Genomic DNA, 20,362 nt, shown 5'->3' with positions numbered 1-20,362 from the left:
TTTAATTGTACAGGAGAAGTTTCGCAGTCAGTTATTTGGGAATCTGAAGGCAGTAGTGAGGGGAGAGATGATTTCATTCAAGGCGAAGGTGCACAAGGAAGAGAGGGAAGAGTGCCAAAAATTGATAGAGGAGATTCTGGAAGTGGATGGGAGGTATCCAGGGGACTCGGACCCCGCCCTCTTGGCCAAGAAGAAGGAGCTTCAGGCAAGGTTCGACCACATAGAAAGTGGTGCACCAGTTGAGAAGGGTGAGGGGGGTGATCTATGAGCACGATGAGAAGGCAGGGCATATGATGGCCGCCAGCTCCGGAGGGAGGAGGCTGCGAGGGATATAGGTCAGGTGCGGGATAAGATGGGGAAGCTGGTGGTGGCCCCGAAGCAGATCAATAAAATATTTGAAGAGTTCTATAAGAGGTTATATAGGTCGGAGCCACCGAGGTGATGGAGTTCCTGGTTGGGTTGGAGTATCCGAGCTTCAGTGAAGAGGATAGAGCAGGGTTGGAGGAGCGGGTGGGGGAGCAGGATGTGAAGGAGGCTATGTGGAGGATGCAGGCAGGGAAGGCAAGGGGACCTGCCGGGTTCCGAGTTGAATTCTATAAAAAATGTAAGGATAAGTTGGCGCCGCTGATGGTGGGAATGTTCAAAGATGCGATAGGCAGGGGTGTCTTGCCACGGTTGGTGGGGCTGGCTTCGATTTCCCTGCTGCTAAAGAAGGATAAAGATCCAGTGGCGTGTGAATCATATAAGCCCATATTCTTACTGAATGCAGATGCCAAGATATTGGCAAAGGTTTTGGCAACAAGGCTGGAAGGATGTCTCCTGAAGGTGGCTGGGAAGGATCAGACAGGGTTCGTGAAGGGAAGGCAGTTGTTCTCGAATGTGAGAAGGTTGTTAAATGAGATCCTGTCTCCGGCAGATGGAAAGGAGCTGGAGGTGGTGGTGGTAATCGACACAGAGAATGCGTTTGATCAGGTAGAGTGATTTTTTGATGGCGTTATTGGAAAGATTTGGAATTAGGCTGAGGTTCGCGGCGTGGGTACGGCTATTGTACAAGGAGCCGGTGGCGAGCGTTCGGACGAATAATATGAATTGGGGGTACTTTGCTATGCACCGGGGTATGAAGCAGGAGTGTTATTTGCACCGGCTATAGAGGCCTTGGCCATCAAGCTAAGGGGCTTGTGGAAGGGGATAGTGAGGGGGAGGGGGGAGCAAAGGGTATCCTTATATGTTGATTATCTATTATTGCACATCTCGGAACCGAGCACATCGTGGGGAATATAATGGAGCTGCTTCAAAGATTCGGGACGTTCTCAGATATAAATTGAACCTAGACAGGACCGAGTATTTCATGGTCTCCCAGCTGGAAGTAGGGACAGGGATGGGGGTGCTGCCATTCCGTTTGGCAGCAACCCACTTTAGGTAAATGGGGGTGCTGGTGGCTCAGGGCTGGTTTGGGCTCCGAAGATATAATTTTACTAGTCTGGTATGGAAGGTGAAGGCCGATTTGTCAAGATGGGACAAGCCCCCTCTGTCGTTGGCAAGCCAGGTGCAGGCAGTTAAAATGAATGTGTTACTGTGATTTTTGTTCCTATTCCAGTGCCTGTCGTTTATACGGTGCGCCTCACAAAACCAAGGATGAGCCTGTTGTTTGAGGGGGTGGAGGATGTCTATGAGTGATGTGGGAAGGGTCCCACAAACCATGGTCAGAGGTGTTGGTCCTGCCTGAAGCTGGAAAGGTTTGGCAGGAGGTATTTAGCACAATCTCGGAGGTCTTGCATATTAAGACTCCCGAGAGCCACCCTAGAAGCCATCTTCAGGGTGTCGTCCGGCCCGAGTTGCAGCCGGGTGCAGGGTAGATGTCTTAGCCTTCTCCTTGCTGTAGGCGGGATTTGTTGGATGTAAGTCAGCCTCTCCACCCTGTACCTCGGCATGACAGGAGGACCTGCTGGAGATTTTGACCCCAGAGAAGGTGAAGTTTGAGCTGAGGAAGGATAAGGAGGGGTTCTACAGTTCTTGGGGTTTGTTTATTTTGCACTCTCGTAGTTGGTTGCCGTTGAATGTTGAGCTGGGGAGGGGTGGGTGTTTTTGGGGGGGCTGTTTTCTTTTTTATATTGTTGGGGTTGTTTTGTTTCTGTTTCTCTTTTGTACGGCAAAAATTATAAAAGTATGGCGAATAAAAATATATTTTTTAAAAGACGTATGGGATACTTGCCTTTATTAGCCAAAGCATAGAATGTAAGAGGAGGATGATTATAATAGAGCTTCAGTTATGAAGAGAGGCTGGTTAGGTTATGGTTGTTTTCCTTAGAGCAGGAAAGGCTGAGCGGGGGCCTGATTGAGATGTACAAAATTATGAGGGATATAGATAGAATAAACTTTTCGCCTTAGTACAGGGGTCAATAATCAGGGGGCATAGATTTAAGGTAAGGGGAAGGGCATTTCAAGGGGATTTGAGGAAAAGCTTTTTCACCTAGAGGATGGTGGGAACTCACTGCCGGAAAGGTTGGTAGAGGCAGGAACCCTCACAATATTTAAGGAGAATTTAGGTGAGCACGTGAAACGCCACAGCATAAAAAGCTATGGACCAAGTACTGGGAAATGGGATTAGAATATGTAGGTGCTTGATGGTCGGCACAAACACTATAGGCTTTCCATGTTGTAAAACTCTATGGGGGTGATTCTCTGGCCTCGTTATGCTCTCGCTCAAGCGAAAAGAGGCTGGTGAAAAGGGGGACGAGGCCGGAAACGAGAACCGCACCAGGCACCAAACAGTTTGCGATGCAACTGGCCAACTCCTGTAGGCGAAATCGGGATCTCACTGTAGCGTGGCGAGAAACCAATTTTCACCACTTAAGCCCTATTTCCATGCAATTAACAAGAGCCACTCCATATCCAACGGCCTCCCGTCATTCAGCTGCCTCCACAGCAAGTGGTCATGTTGGCGCTGAATAGTACTCCTTTTACAAACGTGATCCTGGTGGAAGGGTTTCTGTGGGGAGCCAAGGAGGTGAGTAGCCATCTTTGTTCACAGAGCCTGGGGACACCCTCACTAATGGTGCCGACGTCGTGCACCAGGCTCTCCACTGCGGTCGTCACCCGAGCAGTGTTGGCCTCAATGCCACGTATTGCCGGTGACATCTCCTGCACCTGTAGCCTCTGGGACTCCTCCAATTGGCCATGGATTTGCTGGAGTGTCGTCGACATCACCCTCTGAATGTCCTCACCACACCCCCAACATCGCCATCAGGATGACCTCTTCCACAGGTTCAGCATCAGGCTGGGACGCAGCTGGGTCATGGGATCCAGCACACCTCCGACTGCTGTCTCCCCTGGGAGTTCCTGCCTTCACCTGATGTGCATCATCAGCAGTGTGGTGCTCACCAGATTGTGCCCCAGAAGCCTGACCACTATTCCCACCGAGGTGTGTGTGTCTGCGCTGGTGGAGGGTGGGGATCACAGCTGTGACACCTCGATCGTGTCTTCCCTGGAGCTCTCCTCCGAGCTGTTCGCCTGGGAGGCTGGAGAGGCGGCCACCCAGGATGGGCCCTCGTCGTCGGCTGGAGGACCGGCGGGAGAACGGACATGTGGTCAGTGGGAGGGATGGGTCAGTCAGTAAGGCAATATCAACTCACATTTGACAGGTCCTCCTTGTGGAGCCTGGTGGTTCCTCCCTCTGTGGCATCGGCCAGCCTCCCTGTTGGTGACCGCCCTCTCCCTGGCCATACGTCACCTCCACGGCCCGCTCCTCAAAGGACACCTCCGCATGTCTGGGCCCTCTCCAGCCATTTGTGGGAGAGCTTTTCCTAAGGAGACACAGAGGGGCATCGTTAGCCACACATGTGGCTCATAGTGGTGGGAGGGAGTGTGTTAAGGAAGAGTTGGGAAGGGGGTTGAAGGGGGAGGATGGGTGGGGGTGGTCTGGCAGTCGCATGGAGAGTTGCAGGGGTGGATGCTCCCTTGGGGGCGGAATGGTCTTGGGACGGGACGGGGGGCGGTGCTGGCGGTTGGATCTACTCACTCGTGCTGCCCGGCGTAAGTCGTTGCCCTTTTAGCTGGGGGGCTGGCAAGCGCGGTGCAGGTGAATCAGCTGGTGAGCCTTCATTTGCGGCGAGAAGCCCATGAGGCCTCATTAAGTGGACCAATTAACATTGAATACGGTTGCCAGCCTCCGCGGCAGTTCCCACTCGCTTAGAAATGTTTCCGGAGAATTGTGCCATATGACTCTAGCAGAATAGTATTCCTCTAATTGCAATTGCATTGTTGAGCAAAAGATGGTTTATTCCAGCATTCTATTATTACTATTCTTTTAGCATAACAAGTGATTAGTGAAATATCTTTCCTATTAAAATAGTCATTCATTCTTAAGGAAAAGTTGCATGACTTTACCTGGAAAGATTCAATGGTCGTAGGCCCATCAGCACTTTCTTTTTCTCCTGGCATTAGCATGGATAGTTCAGAATCAGACATCCCAAGTATTTTAGTGGCTGAATTCTGCAATGTGAAGATAAAATGAGGGGGTATAACAATATTGCAATATATTCACACAGTCACATTCAAAAACTATGGCCTAAATTTTACCATCGGCATGTGAGTGTGATTGGCAGGTCCAGAGCAGATGCGATACATACTCCCACCCGCGATCAAATGCTGACCCTGATTTCACACTAGCTGACAAATTAATGGCCAGTCAGCATGAACCATTCTCGTCCAGTGGCAGAAGCAGGAGACATTGGGAGACATTTATTTTGGGAGGTTAATGTTTCATATTATTAGTGTTTAGCATTTATAAATATGTTTAAAATGCAAATAAAATAAAAGGAAGCTTTTTATTAAACTTTGGTTTGTCATGAGACTGGTAATTCCTTTAAAAGGGTACTTCACTGTATAAAGTGAGTTTGAAGTCACAGAAGATGAAAGAAATATTATTTTTTAAACTTTGGTGTGTCAATGGATCAGATCAGATTTAAATTTATTGCCAAGTGTACTGAGGGTACAGTGAAAAGTTTTGTTCTGCCTACAGTCTAGGCAGATTGCTCCATACATGAATACATAGAACATACCAGAAATGCACAATGTAAATACATAAACAAAGACATTGGGCGCGATTCTCCGCTCCCCACGCCGGGTGGGAGAATCGCGGGAAGGCCCCCCGACAAATTTCACGCCCCCCTGGCGCCCCCCGCGATTCTCCCTCTTCCCCCCCCCCTCCCCCCCACCCCGCTCGGAAGAATCGCCACTCGCCGTTTTTCACGGCGAACGGCGATTCTCCAACCCGGATGGTTCGCGGCCGTTTCACGGCGGCGGCAAACACATCTGGTCGCTGCCGTCGTGAAACGGGAGTGAGAAGCCCGTTTGGGGCTTGTAGGTGGCCTAGCAAGGAAAGAGCACCACGACTGTGCTCGGGAGGGGACAGGCCCGCGATCGGTGCCCACCGATCGTCGGGCCGGCGTCCAAATCAGACGCGCTATTTCCCCTCCGCCGCCCCGCAAGATCAAGCCTCCACGTCTTGCGGGGCGGCTGAGGGGAAAGACGGCCACCGCGCATGCGCGGGTTCGTGCCGTCAGCGCCATGACGTCAGCCGCGCATGCGCGTGTTGGAGCCGGCCAACCTGCGCATGCGCGGCTGACGTCATTAGGCGCGCCGGCCACGTCATTCTTGGCGCAACGCCCCCGCGGCCAAGAATTATGGAGCGCTGCTCCTAGCCCCGCCGGGAGGGGAGAATAGGGGGCGAGGAGCGGCCTCCGAGGCTGTCGTGAAACCCGGCTGAGTTCACGACGGCCCTCCCGATTTTTCCCGGGAGTGGAGAATTCCGCCCATTGTGTGCAACATGCGGTGGCGCGGCACAATAGTACAGTGGTTAGCACTGTTGCTTCACAGCGCCAGGGACCCGGGTTCAATTCCCGGCTTGGAACACTGTCTGTGCTGTGTCTGCATGTTCTCCCAGTGCCTGCATGGGTTTCCTTCGGGCGCTTCAATTTCCTCCCACAAGTCTTGAAAGATGTCCTTGTTAGGTGATTTGGACATTCTGAATTCTCCTTCAGTCTACCTGAACAGGCGCCGGAATGTGGTGACAAGGGGGTTTTCACAGTAACTTCACTGCAGTGTTAATGTAAGCCTATTTGTGACACTAATAAAAATAAAAATTTAGTGCTACAACTGTAAAGAAGATGCTTAGAAAGATCAGTTCAGTCCATAAGAGGGCCATTGAGGAGTCTGGGAACAATAGGGAAGAAGATGGCAGGATTCTCCGTTGGCGGATGCCGAAATCACGAAACATGATTAGGCGGAGAATACGTTCCGACACTGAAATCTCAGTGGGCGCCGATTTGAAATTCTCCATCACCTTGACAGCGGCATCAATGCGGTCCAGAACACACGTACAGTAAACACCGTTTGCATGTCATTAGCAGGCCCGACTCGATATTCTCTGGGACCTCCACGATTCTGAATCAGCTGGGAGGACTGGTGTGTGACAAATTGTGAATTTTGCACTGTATTTTAAGCTTAGCCCCCTACTATATTCCCTATACACACACGACTGCATGGCAAAATTTGGTTCCAACTTCATCTACAAGTTTGCTGACGACACAACCATACTGGGTTGGATCTCGAACAATGATAAGTCAGAATACAGGAGGGAGATAGAGAACCTAGTGGAGTGGTGTAATGACAACAATCTCTCCCTCAATGCCAGCAAAACTAAAGAGCTGGTCATTGACTTCAAGAAGCAAAGTACTGTACACACACCCCTGTCAGCATCAACATGGCCACGGTGGAGATGGTTGATAGCTTCAAATTCCGAGGTGTGCACATCACCAAAAATCTGTCTTGGTCCACCCACATCGACGCTAGCACCAAGAAAGCACAACAGCGCATATAATTCCTCAGGAAACTAAGGAAATTCGGCATGTCTCACACTGACTCTTGCCAATCTTTACAGGTACACCATAGAAAGCATCCTATCTGGCTTCATCACAGTCTGGTGTGGCAACTGCTCAGCCCAAGACAGCAAGAAAAGTCAGAGAGGCATGAACACCGCCCAGTCCATCACAAAAACCTGCCTCCCATCCATTGACTCTATCTACACCTCCCGCTGCCTTAGGAAAGCGGGCAGCATAATCAAAGACCCCTCCCACCCGGCTTACTCACTTTTCCAATCTCTTCCAACGGGCTGGAGATACAAAAGTCTGAGGACACGCACAAACAGAGTCAAAAACAACTTCCTCCCCGCTGTTTCCAGACTCCTAAACAACCCTCTTACAGACTGACCTGGTTGATACTACATTCCGGCATGCTTCACCCGATGCCAGTGTCTAGGTATTTACATGTGTACCTTGTGTTGCCCTATTATGTATTTTCTTTTCATGTACTAAATGATTTGTTTGAGCTGCACCCAGAAAAATACTTTTCACTGTACCTCGGCACATGTGACAATAAACAAATCCAATCCAAATCCAATCCAAGCCGTGTTTTTAAGAGTCTCCCTGATGTAATGGTCATCCTCACAAGTCCCAGTGATTACTTCAAATGCTTTAATAAAGCACTGGGGCAGCACGGTAGCATGGTGGTTAGCATAAATGCTTCACAGCTCCAGGGTCCCAGGTTCAGTTCCCGGCTGGGTCACTGTCTGTGCGGAGTCTGCACGTCCTCCCCGTGTGTGCGTGGGTTTCCTCCGGGTGCTCCGGTTTCCTCCCACAGTCCAAAGATGTGCGGGTTAGGTGGATTGGCCATGCTAAATTGCCTGTAGTGTCCTAAAAAGTAAGGGTGGGGGGGGGGGGGGTTGTTGGGTTACGGGTATAGGGTGGATACGTGGGTTTGAGTAGGGTGATCATTGCTCGGCACAACATCGAGGGCCGAAGGGCCTGTTCTGTGCTGTACTGTTCTATGTTCTAAAGTTTAATGTCTTAGTTGACAGATACAAACCTCCTCTGACCTATGTGAATTATCTCTCTGACAGGTATTGCAGAATCCAGTGGAGTTTCAAATTCTGTAGTCAGGGTACATACATCTCCTCCTGGTGAGGAAGCAAATCAATTACCAACCCCATGTGTGCCAGAATACTACTCTTCAGCAGCTGCTGCTTTTGGACTTTGAGCTTGTGACATTGACAACTGATATGTCAAAACCCTCTCTTTCGTCCCTCTGCCTACCCTCCTCCCTCTCCTTGTGTGGAGTTTGCACATTCTCCCTGTATCTACATGGGCTTCCTAGAACCATGGAATAGAACCATAGAATTCCTACAGTGCAGAAGGAGGCCATTTGGCCCATCAGGTCTGCAGAGACCCTCTGAAAAAGTACCCATCTTGGCCCTTTCCTGCTTACTATGGGCTATCTTCTCCTGCAGGGACAAAGAGAGGACAGTGTGAGCCGCATGCTTGATGGGTCAGGGGCATCTATAACAGGTGGCATGTGTGGCACCGCACCTGGACATGGAGGGGTGAGCTGGTGGGTGCCAGGAGGTTTCTGAGGAACAAGCACAAAGATCTAATGTGGGGAGGGTGCAAGGTGTCAGCCAGTGATTTGTGAGGATGAGGGGGTTTTGGGAATTTGAGGGGTGGCAGGCAGAACTGATGCCAGGAGAGAGATGGTAACTTACCCTTGCAGCTCTGTGGAGGTCGTTGGTCTTCTTCCGACATTGGACGGTGGTCCTCCTGCTCATGCTGCCCAAACCAACAGCCCTTGCCACTGCCTCCTAGGTGGCATGGCTCACCTGCTGCTGGTCCACAAAATCCCTCAGTGAACATGGTGGCCTGTCTTTTATCCACTGCGTTGAGAAGCCTGGCATTGCTAAAGTAAGGAGCAGGTCTGTGTGCTGCCATGCATGTGTGTTGACTGGGGGTGAGTGGTGAGTGGTGAGGGAGCATTTAAAAACAGCTCCCTCCTGTTAGCGGGAAGAAGCTGAGGCATGAATCAGACAGCGAGAGAGCCATGTAATGGCGAGAATCTTGTGGAGGCTCACTTTTGCCACTAAGCACCCCAAATTACACTGACATTTTTCAGTTAAATCACTAAATTTGATTATGAAATCTATACAGGCTAATAGGTGCCTACAAGAGGTGCAGCGGGCTGAGGCAGACAGGTCAAAAGGTGAGGGGAAAAGATGGTGGGGGGGCAGATTAAGGCCTTGGGGGTGGGCCTCTGTCACCAGACCAACCAGTGAAAACTGCTGAACTTCAGGCAGCATCAGCCTCTACCTACAATGAGAATAGAAGAAGGCCCTCAAGAGGCAATAAATTGGTATTTAAGGGCCCCATTTGGTTCACGGGGAAGCAGGTCGCCTGATGCCCACCCACTGCATGTGAAAATGTGGAAGGGGTGGCAGGTAGGACTGGGGAATGGGGGGCATAGCATTGTCCCCAATTTAATGCCCCCAGCCACCTGCCAATCTGCTCCATGGGGAATGTAAAATTCAACGGGTAGTTAATGTTTCAGGTTTGTGACCTTTCAGCAGAGCTGGGAAAATTAGAAATGTAATATTACAGGCCATAACTTCCTTGGAGTGGCAATCAGCTTTGGATTGCCACTCTGTACCCACATACCTGCATTAAATATCTTCAGTGCCTGTTTTGCCTGACCTTTCTGACTCAGGCCGGATAAGATCGAGGCAGCACAATGGATCCCCAGCTTTAGTATCGGAGTCCAAAAGAATAACAGTGAAAGGGAACATGTCCCCTTTCTAACGGCACTAGCTGTCATAAAACATGTGAGTTAAAGGTCCCGTTAAAATAACAGGCTAGGGAGAAAGTCACATTCTAAGGTAAGTGGATGGGATTTGGGCGGGGGGGGGGGGGGGAATCGTACATCAGTGGGTGTGTGTCGGTCATCGTGGGGTGGGTCAGACATCTTTAGTGGATGTGGGGTGTTAGGCATCAGGGGGTTGGCGGGGGTGGTCAAACACCAGGAAGGTGGGGGAGGCAGACATCGGTGGAAGGAGTGGTACATCGGTGGGTAAGAGGGGTCAGGTATCGTGGAGGTTCAGACATCTTTGGTGGGTGGGGTCAGGGCATTGGGTACCTGGGAAATGGGGGTCAACACCTCGGGGATGGGTGTTGGATCGGACATTGGGGTGGAGATTGGGTATCCGGGGTGGGGAATGGACATCTTCGTGCATGTGGCAGGATTCAGTCACTGGAGGTTGGTAGAGCAAATGTCAGAGATGGCGGGGGTCGGGGGTAGGTTGAGCTACGGTGGGGGAGTGAGGGTGGAGGTCAGACATCAGGGGATGAATGGGTTGGAAGACTTGGGGGAGGTGGCAGCTGGACGTCAATGGGGGTTTGGAGGTGAGGAAATTGGACATCAGTGTTGATGGAGGGGGGAGATCAGGTATCGGGGTTGGGGGGAAATGGTCACCTTTATTGGATAGGGGATAAACATCAGAGGTCATTGGGGGGTTAAGGCATCAGGGTGGGGTGTGGGTCGGACATTGGGGCGGGTTTGAGAGCCATGCTTGGTCATGGGGGGGTCAAGTTAGATCGTGCTAGTTCAGGTCGGGTTGGATTCGGAGGGGAACAATGGGGAAACAGGGTGGAGAGCTCAGGTCTGGCCGATTGATGAGGCTCAGTCGCCTGCGGAAGAAGCGGAATCAGGTCAAGTTGTGTAGGTGGGAAGGCGAGACCCAACCACGTTGTGTTTGATGGCGGTGGAAAGTCCCATGCAGCTGGGGATGCGTGCGGAGTGATGCTTAATTGGGGTTGAGGGAACTCCTTGGTGGTCGGGAGTGTGGGCAGAATCCTGTGTGGGATTGGTATGGATATGAAGGGTCTTCTAACTTCTTCAGAGTAACAACTGTGTAACACTGGCAGAACCATCCAAAGCTAGCAACTTAAATCGCTTGGTCAGATGATTCCCAAAACAACACAATTGTCCAGGGTATGTTCGCATTTCTGGGCAATTGCCAGGTAAACCCTTACCTGGGAACGCCCAGGATTGATTCACCGGCGCATCTTTGAGCTAAGCCCCCCAAATCCAATGCCGGGGTGCTAGGAAGTTGCAGGCCTACGTTTGCCCAGTTCTGATCAACTTTAAATGTTCGCTCTGTTTCTCACACATAGGGTTTATTCTCGGATAGACTTCTTCGTGGTGAGAAGGCGACTGATTCCGAGAGTGGAGGAGGCCGAATATTCGGCCATTGCAATCTCCGACCACGCTCCGCATTGGATGGAGTTGGAGATGGGGGAGGTGCGGGACCAGCGCCCGTTGTGGCGGTTGGATGTGGGGTTGTTGGCGGAGGAGGAGGTGTGCAGGAGGGTACGGGCAAGTATCGAGGGGTACCTCGAGGTGAATGATATGGGGGAGGTCCGGGTGGGGATGGTCTGGGAAGCCTTGAAGGCAGTGATTCGTGGGGAGCTGATATCCATCCGGGTACACAGGGAGAGGAGCGAGAGGAGTGAGAGGGATAGACTGGTGGGAAAGATGCTAGAGGTAGATAGGAGGTATGCAGAGGCACCAGAGGAGGGATTGTTGGGGGAGAGGCGCAGCCTACAGGCTAAATTTGATTTGCTGACCACTAGAAAGGCGGAGGCACAGTGGAGGAAGGCACAAGGGGCAGTGTATGAACATGGTGAAAAGGCGAGTAGGATGCTAGCTCATCAGCTCCGCAAGCGGGATGCGGCTAGGGAAATTGCTGGAGTGAGAGGTAAGAGTGGGAATGTGGTGCGCAAGGGGGTAGAGGTGAATGAGGTCTTCAAAAACTTTTACAGGGAACTGTACCGGTCGGAGCCAACGGTGGAGAGGAGGGGAATGGAGAGGTTTCTTGACGGGCTATCTTTCCCGAAGGTGCAGGAGGAACAGGTGGAGGGGTTGGGGGCGCCGATTGAGCTGGAGGAGCTAGTTAAGGGGATCGGGCAGATGCAGTCAGGGAAGGCGCGGGGGCCGGATGGGTTCTCGGTGGAGTTTTACAAAAAGTTTGTGGACCTAGTGGGCCCCTTGCTGGTGCGGACACTTAATGAGGCGTGGGAAGGGGGGACTTTGCCCCCGACAATGTCGCGGGCGCTGATTTCTTTAATCTTAAAGAGGGACAAGGACCCCCAGCAGTGTGGTTCATACAGGCCCATATCTCTCCTTAATGTGGATGCCAAGGTGCTGGCAAAGATCCTGGCCACCAGAATAGAGGACTGTGTGCCAGGGGTTGTACACGGGGACCAGACAGGTTTTGTTAAGGGAAGGCAGCTGAAAACGAATGTGCGGAGGTTGTTGAATGTCATTATGATGCCGGCGATTGAGGGGGAGGCAGAGATAGTGGTGGCGCTGGATGCGGAGAAGGCCTTCGATAGAGTGGAGTGGGGGTACTTATGGGAGGTGTTGGGGAGGTTTGGATTTGGTGAAGGGTTTATTAGATGGGTAAGGCTGCTATATGAGGCCCCGATGGCGTGCGTGGCCACGAATGGGAGGAGGTCGGAGTATTTCCGGCTTTACCGAGGGACCAGGCAGGGTTGCCCCCTGCCCCCCTTGTTGTTTGCATTGGCAATCGAGCCGTTGCCGATGGCGTTGAGGGATTCAGGGAGGTGGAGGGGTTTGGTGCGGGGTGGGGAGGAACATAGGGTGTCGTTGTATGCCGATGACCTGTTACTGTATGTGGCGGACCCGGTGGGAGGGATACCAGGGCTGATGGAGCTGCTAGCTGAGTTTGGGACCTTTTCAGGCTATAAACTAAATCTCGGCAAGAGTGAGGTGTTTGTGGTGCACCCTGGGGACCAGGAGGAGGGAATTGGTAGGCTCCCGCTTAGGAGGGCAGGGGAGAGTTTTAGGTACCTGGGGGTGCAGGTGGCCAGGGACTGGGGGACTCTTCACAAGTGTAATTTCACCAGGCTTGTGGATCAGATGGAGGAGGAGTTCAAGAGGTGGGACATGCTGCCATTGTCATTGGCGGGGAGGGTGCAGTCCGTCAAAATGATGGTGCTTCCGAGGTTCTTGTTCCTCTTTCAGTGCCTGCCCATCTTCATCCCCAGGGCCTTCTTTAGGAGGGTGACTAGCAGTATTTTGAGCTTCGAGTGGGCACATGGGACTCCGTGAGTGAAGAGGGTTTTCCTGGAGCGAGGGAGGGATAGAGGCGGGCAGGCGCTGCCCAACCTTTTGGGGTACTATTGGGCGGCCAATGTGTCAATAGTGCGTAAATGGGTGATGGGGGGGGGGTCGGCGTGGAAAAGAATGGAGATGGCGTCTTGTAGAGGTACGAGCCTGGGTGCCCTGGTAACGGCGCCGTTGCCGCTCTCTCCTAAGAGGTATACCACGAGCCCGGTGGTGGCGGCGACCCTAAGAATCTGGGGACAGTGGAGACGGCATAGGGGGGAAACCAGCGGCTCGATGGAGGCTCCATTAGGTGGAAATCATCGGTTCATCCCGGGGAACAATGATGGGGGATTTAGGAGGTGGCAAAGGGTGGGCATCAGTAAATTGAAGGACCTGTTTATTGGCGGGAGGTTTGCAGGCCTGCAGGAACTGGAAGATAAATTTGGGCTTCCCCAAGGGAACATGCTCAGATACTTGCAGGTAAAGGCGTTTGCTAGGCGACAGGTAGAGGGATTCCCTTTGCTGCCCTCACGGGGGACGATGGACAGAGTGCTTTCGGGGGTGTGGGTCGGAGAGGGGAAGGTGTCTGACATTTATAAGGTAATGCAGGAGGTGGAGGAGTCGTCAGTGGAGGAGCTGAAGGCTAAATGGGAGGGGGAACTAGGGGAGCAGATAGAGGATGGGACTTGGGCGGATGCCTTGGAGAGAGTCAACTCTTCCTCTTCCTGTGTGAGGCTTAGTCTCATCCAATTTAAGGTGCTGCATCGGGCCCATATGCCTGTGACTCGGATGAGTAGGTTCTTTGGGGGTGAGGACAGGTGTACCAGGTGTTCGGGGAGTCAAGCGAATCACGCCCATATGTTCTGGGCATGCCCGGCACTGGAAGAATTCTGGAAGGGGGTGGCGGGGACGGTGTCGAGGGTGGTTGGATCCAGGGTCAAACCAGGTTGGGGACTCGCAATTTTTGGAGTTGCGGCGGAGCCGGGAGTGCAGGAGGCAAAAGAGGCCGGTGTTCTGGCCTTTGCGTCCCTAGTAGCCCGGCGGAGGATCTTGATGCAGTGGAAAGACGCGAGGCCCCCAAGTGTGGAGACCTGGATCAGTGACATGGCGGGATTTATAAAATTGGAGAGGGTCAAATTCGCCCTGAGAGGATCAGTACAAGGGTTCTATAAACGGTGGCAGCCTTTTCTGGACGTTCTGGCTCAAAGATAGGTATCTTAGTCAATAGCAGCAGCAACCCGGGGGAATGGAGGAGGGGGGGGGGGATGGAGGATGTTCTTTACTGTTTCTATTTTTTTGGGGTTTTTTTTCCTATGGTTATTTAACTTAATATTGTGTTAACTTAAGGTGTTGTTAATATGTTTTGTTGTTCATTAAGGACGGGCGAATGTTTATGACTGTTATCATTATTGTTATTGTTGGCATTTTATTGCAGTTCGTTGTTGTTATATAAATACAAAATTTTTCAATAAAAATTATTTTTTAAAAAAAAACCCTGTTTCTCACTAAGCAGCTTCTGTCTGATCTGTTGGATATTTCCAGAATTTTTTGTCTTCATATCAGCTAGACAGTTTGCAGATTGGTGGCCCTGCCACTGAAGTCAGTATACAATCACTCCACCATAGGCATACTGTAGCTGCAAGATGCAACAGGATGTAGTATCTTCCAGTCCTGCAACCTCCGCCAGCAAGAAATGTAAGAACAGCAAAATGATGCACTATCATTTGAAAGCACCCTCGAAGTTATGCATCACCTTTACTGGGACAAATGCCATTCCTTTACCAATGTTGGGTCAAAATCCAGAATTTCCCTAAAGGAAAACCATTAGCACACTGACTACAACAGTTCAATACGAAGTCCAACCACCATCTTCCCAGAGCTGCTCGGGATGCACAATAAACTGTAGCATTACCCTCATACCAAGTACAAAAGAAAAAATTGGCAAGTGAGAGTAGAATGAACATAATCAAGATACCAAGCACATCTGGCCACCTAAAGTAAAACATAGGTACCAAAACAGAAAGGTATAGAAATCAGCATAGGGAACTCAGAGTTCCCTGTTAGAAAGTTGTAATCATCCACCATCTGCAAATGCAAATTTTGCTGAACTGAATGACCTGTCCTTCCCACCAAGATCAAATATGTTGCAGACAATCATCAGCTAGCTTCTAAATTTGAGGGGCACCTGGTCAGGGTGGTGACGTGGAACGTGCGAGGGTTGGGGGACCAGTGAAGCACGGGAGAGTTTTCTCGCATTTGAAGAGCTTGAAAGCCAACGTGGTGCTGTTACAAGAAATCCTTTTTAGAGTGAAGGACCAGGTGAGGCTAAGGAAGGGCTGGGTGTGTCAGGTAATAGTAGGACCCAGGGGTGGCGATTCTAGTGGGTAAGAGGATGAGGCTTTAGGTGAAGAAGGTGGTTGCTGAACGAGGGGCAGGTATGTAATAATAACGGGTGTATTGGAAGGGAGATTGGTGGTGCTGGTTAGCGTATATGCCCCGAATTGGGATGACATAGCATTTATGAAAAAGGTGTTGGTTGGCATTCTGAATTTGGATACACACCATCCCAGTAATCAGCCTGGTAAACTTTTAAGACCATAAGACCATAAGACATAGGAGTGGAAGTACGGCCATTCGGCCCATCGAGTCCACTCTGCCATTCAATCATGGCTGATGGGCATTTCAACTCCACCTACCAGCATTCTCCCCGTAGCCCTTAATTCCTCGCGACATCAAGAATTTATCTATCTCTGCCTTGAAGCCATTTAGCGTCCCGGCCTCCACTGCACTCCGCGGCAATGAATTCCACAGGCCCACCACTCTCTGGCTGAAGAAATGTCTCCGCATTTCTGTTCTGAATTTACCCCCTCTAATTCTAAGGCTGTGCCCACGGGTCCTCGTCTCCTCGCCTAACAGAAACAGTTTCTTTGCGTCCACCCTTTCTAAGCCATGTATTATCTTGTAAGTTTCTATTAGATCTCCCCTTAACCTTCTAAACTCCAATGAATACAATCCCAGGATCCTCAGCCGTTCCTCATATGTTAGACCCGCCATTCCAGGGATCATCCGTGTGAATCTCCACTGGACACGCTCCAGTGCCAGTATGTCCTTCCTGAGATGTGGGGCCCAAAACTGGACACAGTACTCCAAATGGGGCCTAACCAGAGCCTTATAAAGGCTCAGTAGCACATCGCTGCTTTTATATTCCAACCCTCTTGAGATAAATGACAACATTGCATTCGCTTTCTTAATCACGGATTCAACCTGCATGTTTACCTTTAGGGAATCCTCGACTAGCACTCCCAGATCCCTTTGTACTTTGGCATTATGAATTTTCTCACCGTTTAGAAAGTAGTCTATGCTTGGATTCTTTTTTCCAAAGTGCAAGACCTCACATTTTCTCACGTTGAATTGCATCAGCCATTTCCTGCACCACTCTCCCAAACTGTCTAGATCCTTCTGCAGCCTCCCCACTTCCTCAGCACTACCTGCCTGACCACCTAACCGAAAGATCTCAACCAACGCTTCCGCTATTTCTTCAGCCACCTCCCTCAGAACTCTAGGATGTAGCCCATCGGGGCCAGGAGATTTGTCAATTTTAAGACCTTTTAGCTTTTTTAGCACCATCTCTTTTGTAATGGCAACCATACTCAACTCAGCCCCCTGACCCTTTATAATTTTTGGGATATTACTCATGTCTTCCACTGTGAAGACAGACGCAAAGTACTTATTAAGTTCTCCAGCCATTTCCTCGTCTCCCATCACTAGCCTTCCAGAATCAGTTTGAATTGGCCCAATGTCTACTTTGGCCTGTCGTTTGTTTATTGAAAAAAACTTTTACCATCATTTCTTATATTACTGGCTAGCCTGCCTTCATATTTGATCCTCTCCTTCCTTATTTGTCTCTTTGTTAACCTCTGTTTGTTTTTGTAGCCTTCCCAATCTTCTGATTTCCCAGTGCTTTTGGCCACTTTATAGGATCTCTCTTTTTCTTTGATACATTTCCTGACCTCCTTTGTCAGCCATGGCTGTCTAATCCCTCCCCGGATAATCTTTCTTTTCTTGGGGATGAACCTCTGTACAGTGTCCTCAATTATGCATACAAACTCCTGCCATTTTTGCTCTGCTGTCTTCCCCACTAGGGTCTGCTTCCAGTCGATTTTCGCCAGTTCCTCTCGCATGCCCTCGTAATTACCTTTATTTAACTGTAACACCATTACATCCGATTTTGCCTTCTCTCTTTCAAACTGCAGACTGAACTCAACCATATTATGATCGCTGCTTCCTAAGTGTTCCCTTACTTTAAGATCTTTTATAAAGTCTGGTTCATTACATAGCACTAGGTCCAGAATAGCCTGCTCCCTTGTGGGCTCCATGACAAGCTGTTCCAAAAAGCCATCTTGTAAGCATTCCATGAATTCCTTTTCTTTGGATCCACTGGCTACGTTATTTACCCAATCCACCTGCATATTGAAGTCCCCCACGATCACCGTGACTTTGCCTTTCTGACATGCCTTTTCTATTTCCCGGTACATGTTGCGCCCCTGGTCCTGACCACTGTTAGGAGGTCTGTACATAACTCCCATTATGGTTTTTTTGCCTTTGTGGTTCCTCAATTCTACCCACACAGACTCCACATCATCCGACCCTGTGTCGTTTAGTGCCATAGATTTAATTTTGTTCTTAACTAACAAGGCAACCCCACCCCCTCGGCCCACCTCCCTGTCTTTTCGATAGGTTGTAAATCCTTGGATGTTTAACTGCCAGTCCTGAACCCCCTGCAGTCATGTCTCTGTGATGCCTACCACATCATAATCATTCACGATGATCTGTGCCATTAGTTCGTCTACTTTGTTACAAATGCTACGAGCACTCAGGTAAAGTGCCTTAATGCTAACTTTCTTATCATTACAGATATTGGAAGTCCTAAGATGTCCAAAGTTATCCTTCCTTTTTGTTGCATTCCTAGTCTGCCTCAAGCTTAAATCCACCTGCCTACATGTTATCCTCCTGCGTATCTTGCCATTTAACTCCATGCTCCCTGTCGCTTTCACTTTCCCTTCCCCCCAACTCAGAAGTTTAAAGTCCTACTGACCACCCTATTTATCCTCTTCGCTAGAACACTGGTTCCAGATCGGTTCAGGTGGAGACCGTCCCAACGGTACAGATCCCCCCGGTTCCAAAACTGATGCCAATGTCCCATGAAGTGGAATCCCTCTTTCCCACACCAATCCCTTAGCCACGTGTTTACTTCCCTAATTTTCTTATCCCTATGCCAATTTGCTGCATTCCCTCCATAGCAAGAATATCCTTCCTCAGATAAGGACAGCAACACTGCACACAATACTCCAGGTGTGGCCGCACCAATGCCCTCATTGCAGGAAATTGAATATGGTGCTTTCTCCAGCTGAAGGAAGGGAGTTGGAGGTGGTGGGGGCACAGAATGCAGCGAAAGTGTTTGATCGGGTGGAGAGGTTTGGGATTGGGTTTAAGTTTGTGGCATGGGTGAAATTGTTGTAAAAGGATCCGATGGTGTGTTTGAACAAATTAAATGAAAGCAGGAGACTTTCCATTGCAAGGGGAATGAGGCAGAGATGCCCTGTGTCCCACTTATGTTTGAGTTGACAATAGATCCCTTGGCCATAGTGTTGAGGTGCTCGGATAGTGAGGGGGTGGGGGGGGAAGCGTAGGGTGTTCCTGTATGCTGATGATCTGGTGTTATATATTTCGGACCCAAGCTCTTCTGTGGGGATATAATGGTCTTCTTAGGGTATTTGTGGCATTTTCAGGCTACAAGCTAAACTTGGGTAAAAGTGAGTGTTTTGTGGATCTTCTCCAGGGGCGGTAGTCGGAATGGGGGTGTTGCCATTTTGGGTAGTAACAATCCATTTCAGGTATTTGGGAGTACAGGTAGCCCGGGATTGGGCCCAGCTTCGTAAATTGAACTTTACGAGTCTGGTAGGTAAGGTTAAGGCAGATCTACTGAGGTGAAATAGTCTTCCCCTGTCATTGGCCAGTCGTGTGCAGGCAGTGAGGATGAATATTTTGTCGTGGTTTTTATTTTTATTTCAGTGCCTGCTGGTCTTTTTGCGGATGTTTTTTAAGGGGGTGGACAGGTTGGTTTCATTGTTTATCTTGGCAGGTAAATTGGCTTGGATTAGGAAGATTGTACTTCAGAGAGGGCAGCAGTGGGGGTGGTGTGGTTGGACCTTCCGAACATGTTGTACTATTACTGGCTGGCAAATGCAGAGAAGCTGAGGTGCTGGAAGAGGAAGACAGAGGTTTTGTGGCTGAGGATGGAGGGAGGTTACTGTAGAGAGTGGGGTTATGGGCGCTGGCAATGGTGCCGCTCCCGTTTGCCCCAGGGAGGTGTTCAGGGAGTCCTGTAGTGGTGACCACGCTGAAAATATGGAGGTATTTTCGGCAGCACTTTAAGTTAGGGGCGGGGTTGAGGTTGATGCCAATCCGAGGGAATCATGGGTTTGATCCCGGGAGGATGGATGCAAGGTTTCAGGGATAAGAGGAAAGAGGGGTGAAGGAGATGAAGGTCTTGTTTTTGGAAGGGCGGTTCGCGGTTTTGGAGGAATTAGGGGCAAAGTTTGGGTTCTCACATGGGGAGAGCTTTAGGTACATGCAGCTGCAGGACATTGCGAAAAAGGTCTTTCCATCCTTTCCAGTAGCATCTTCTGGCTGGAGACGTGTTATCAGTAATGGGGTTGGAGGGTGGAATTGTATCGGCGATTTATGGGAAGATTTGGGAAGAAGAGAAGGTGTCCCTGGAGGGGGTCAAGGCCAAGTGGAAGGAGGAGTTGGGGATGGCACTGGAGGAGGGGTTATGGAGCAAGGTGCTGCAGAGGGTGAATGCCTCAACCTCGTATGCGAGGCTGGAGTTGATACAGTTAAAGGTTGTATGCAGGATGCACCTGACGAAGTCGAGGATGAGCTGGCTGTTTGTGGGGGTAGAGGATATTTATGAACGGTATGCAAGGGGCCCAGCTAATCATGTACATATGTTCTGGTCCTGCCCAAAGTTGAAAACATTTCGGAGGGCGTTTGTCAGCACCATGGTGGCATGTGGATTTGGAGCCTGGTCCTCTGGGAGCCATATTTGGGGTATCAGACCTGCTGGAGTTGCAGGCAGGAGCCTGCACCTTTACCTTTAGCCTTCACCTCGCTAATTGCTCATATGCGGCTTTTGTTGGCGTGGAGGTCAGCTTCTCCATATTGTGCCTTGGCGGGGCTGGGGGATCTAATGGAGTTTCTGCATTTAGAGAAGGTGAGGTTTGCCCGAAGAGGGGAAAATAAAGGGTTCCTCAAGAATGGGGTTTGTATGTCCTGCATTTCAGGGAGCTCA

At 50.3% G+C, this 20,362-nt stretch overlaps 1 protein-coding gene across 6 annotated transcripts in view; it reads right to left on the bottom strand.

Moving 5' to 3' along the window:
• The window catches only part of axdnd1 (axonemal dynein light chain domain containing 1), a 314,107-nt gene that overhangs the window by 72,913 nt on the left and 220,832 nt on the right, over window positions 1-20,362 (bottom strand). For all 6 annotated transcript variants that reach the window (XM_038794662.1, XM_038794663.1, XM_038794660.1 and 3 more), the window contains exon 23: window positions 4,387-4,491. In XM_038794662.1, the coding sequence (XP_038650590.1) occupies window positions 4,387-4,491 (105 nt within the window). The remainder of the gene's footprint in view (window positions 1-4,386; window positions 4,492-20,362) is intronic.

This window comes from Scyliorhinus canicula, chromosome 4 (genome assembly GCF_902713615.1).
Source record: "Scyliorhinus canicula chromosome 4, sScyCan1.1, whole genome shotgun sequence".
Taxonomy (NCBI): Eukaryota; Metazoa; Chordata; class Chondrichthyes; order Carcharhiniformes; family Scyliorhinidae; genus Scyliorhinus; species Scyliorhinus canicula.
Note: the sequence above shows the minus strand (reverse complement) of the source record. Positions and strands in the feature narration are given on the sequence as shown.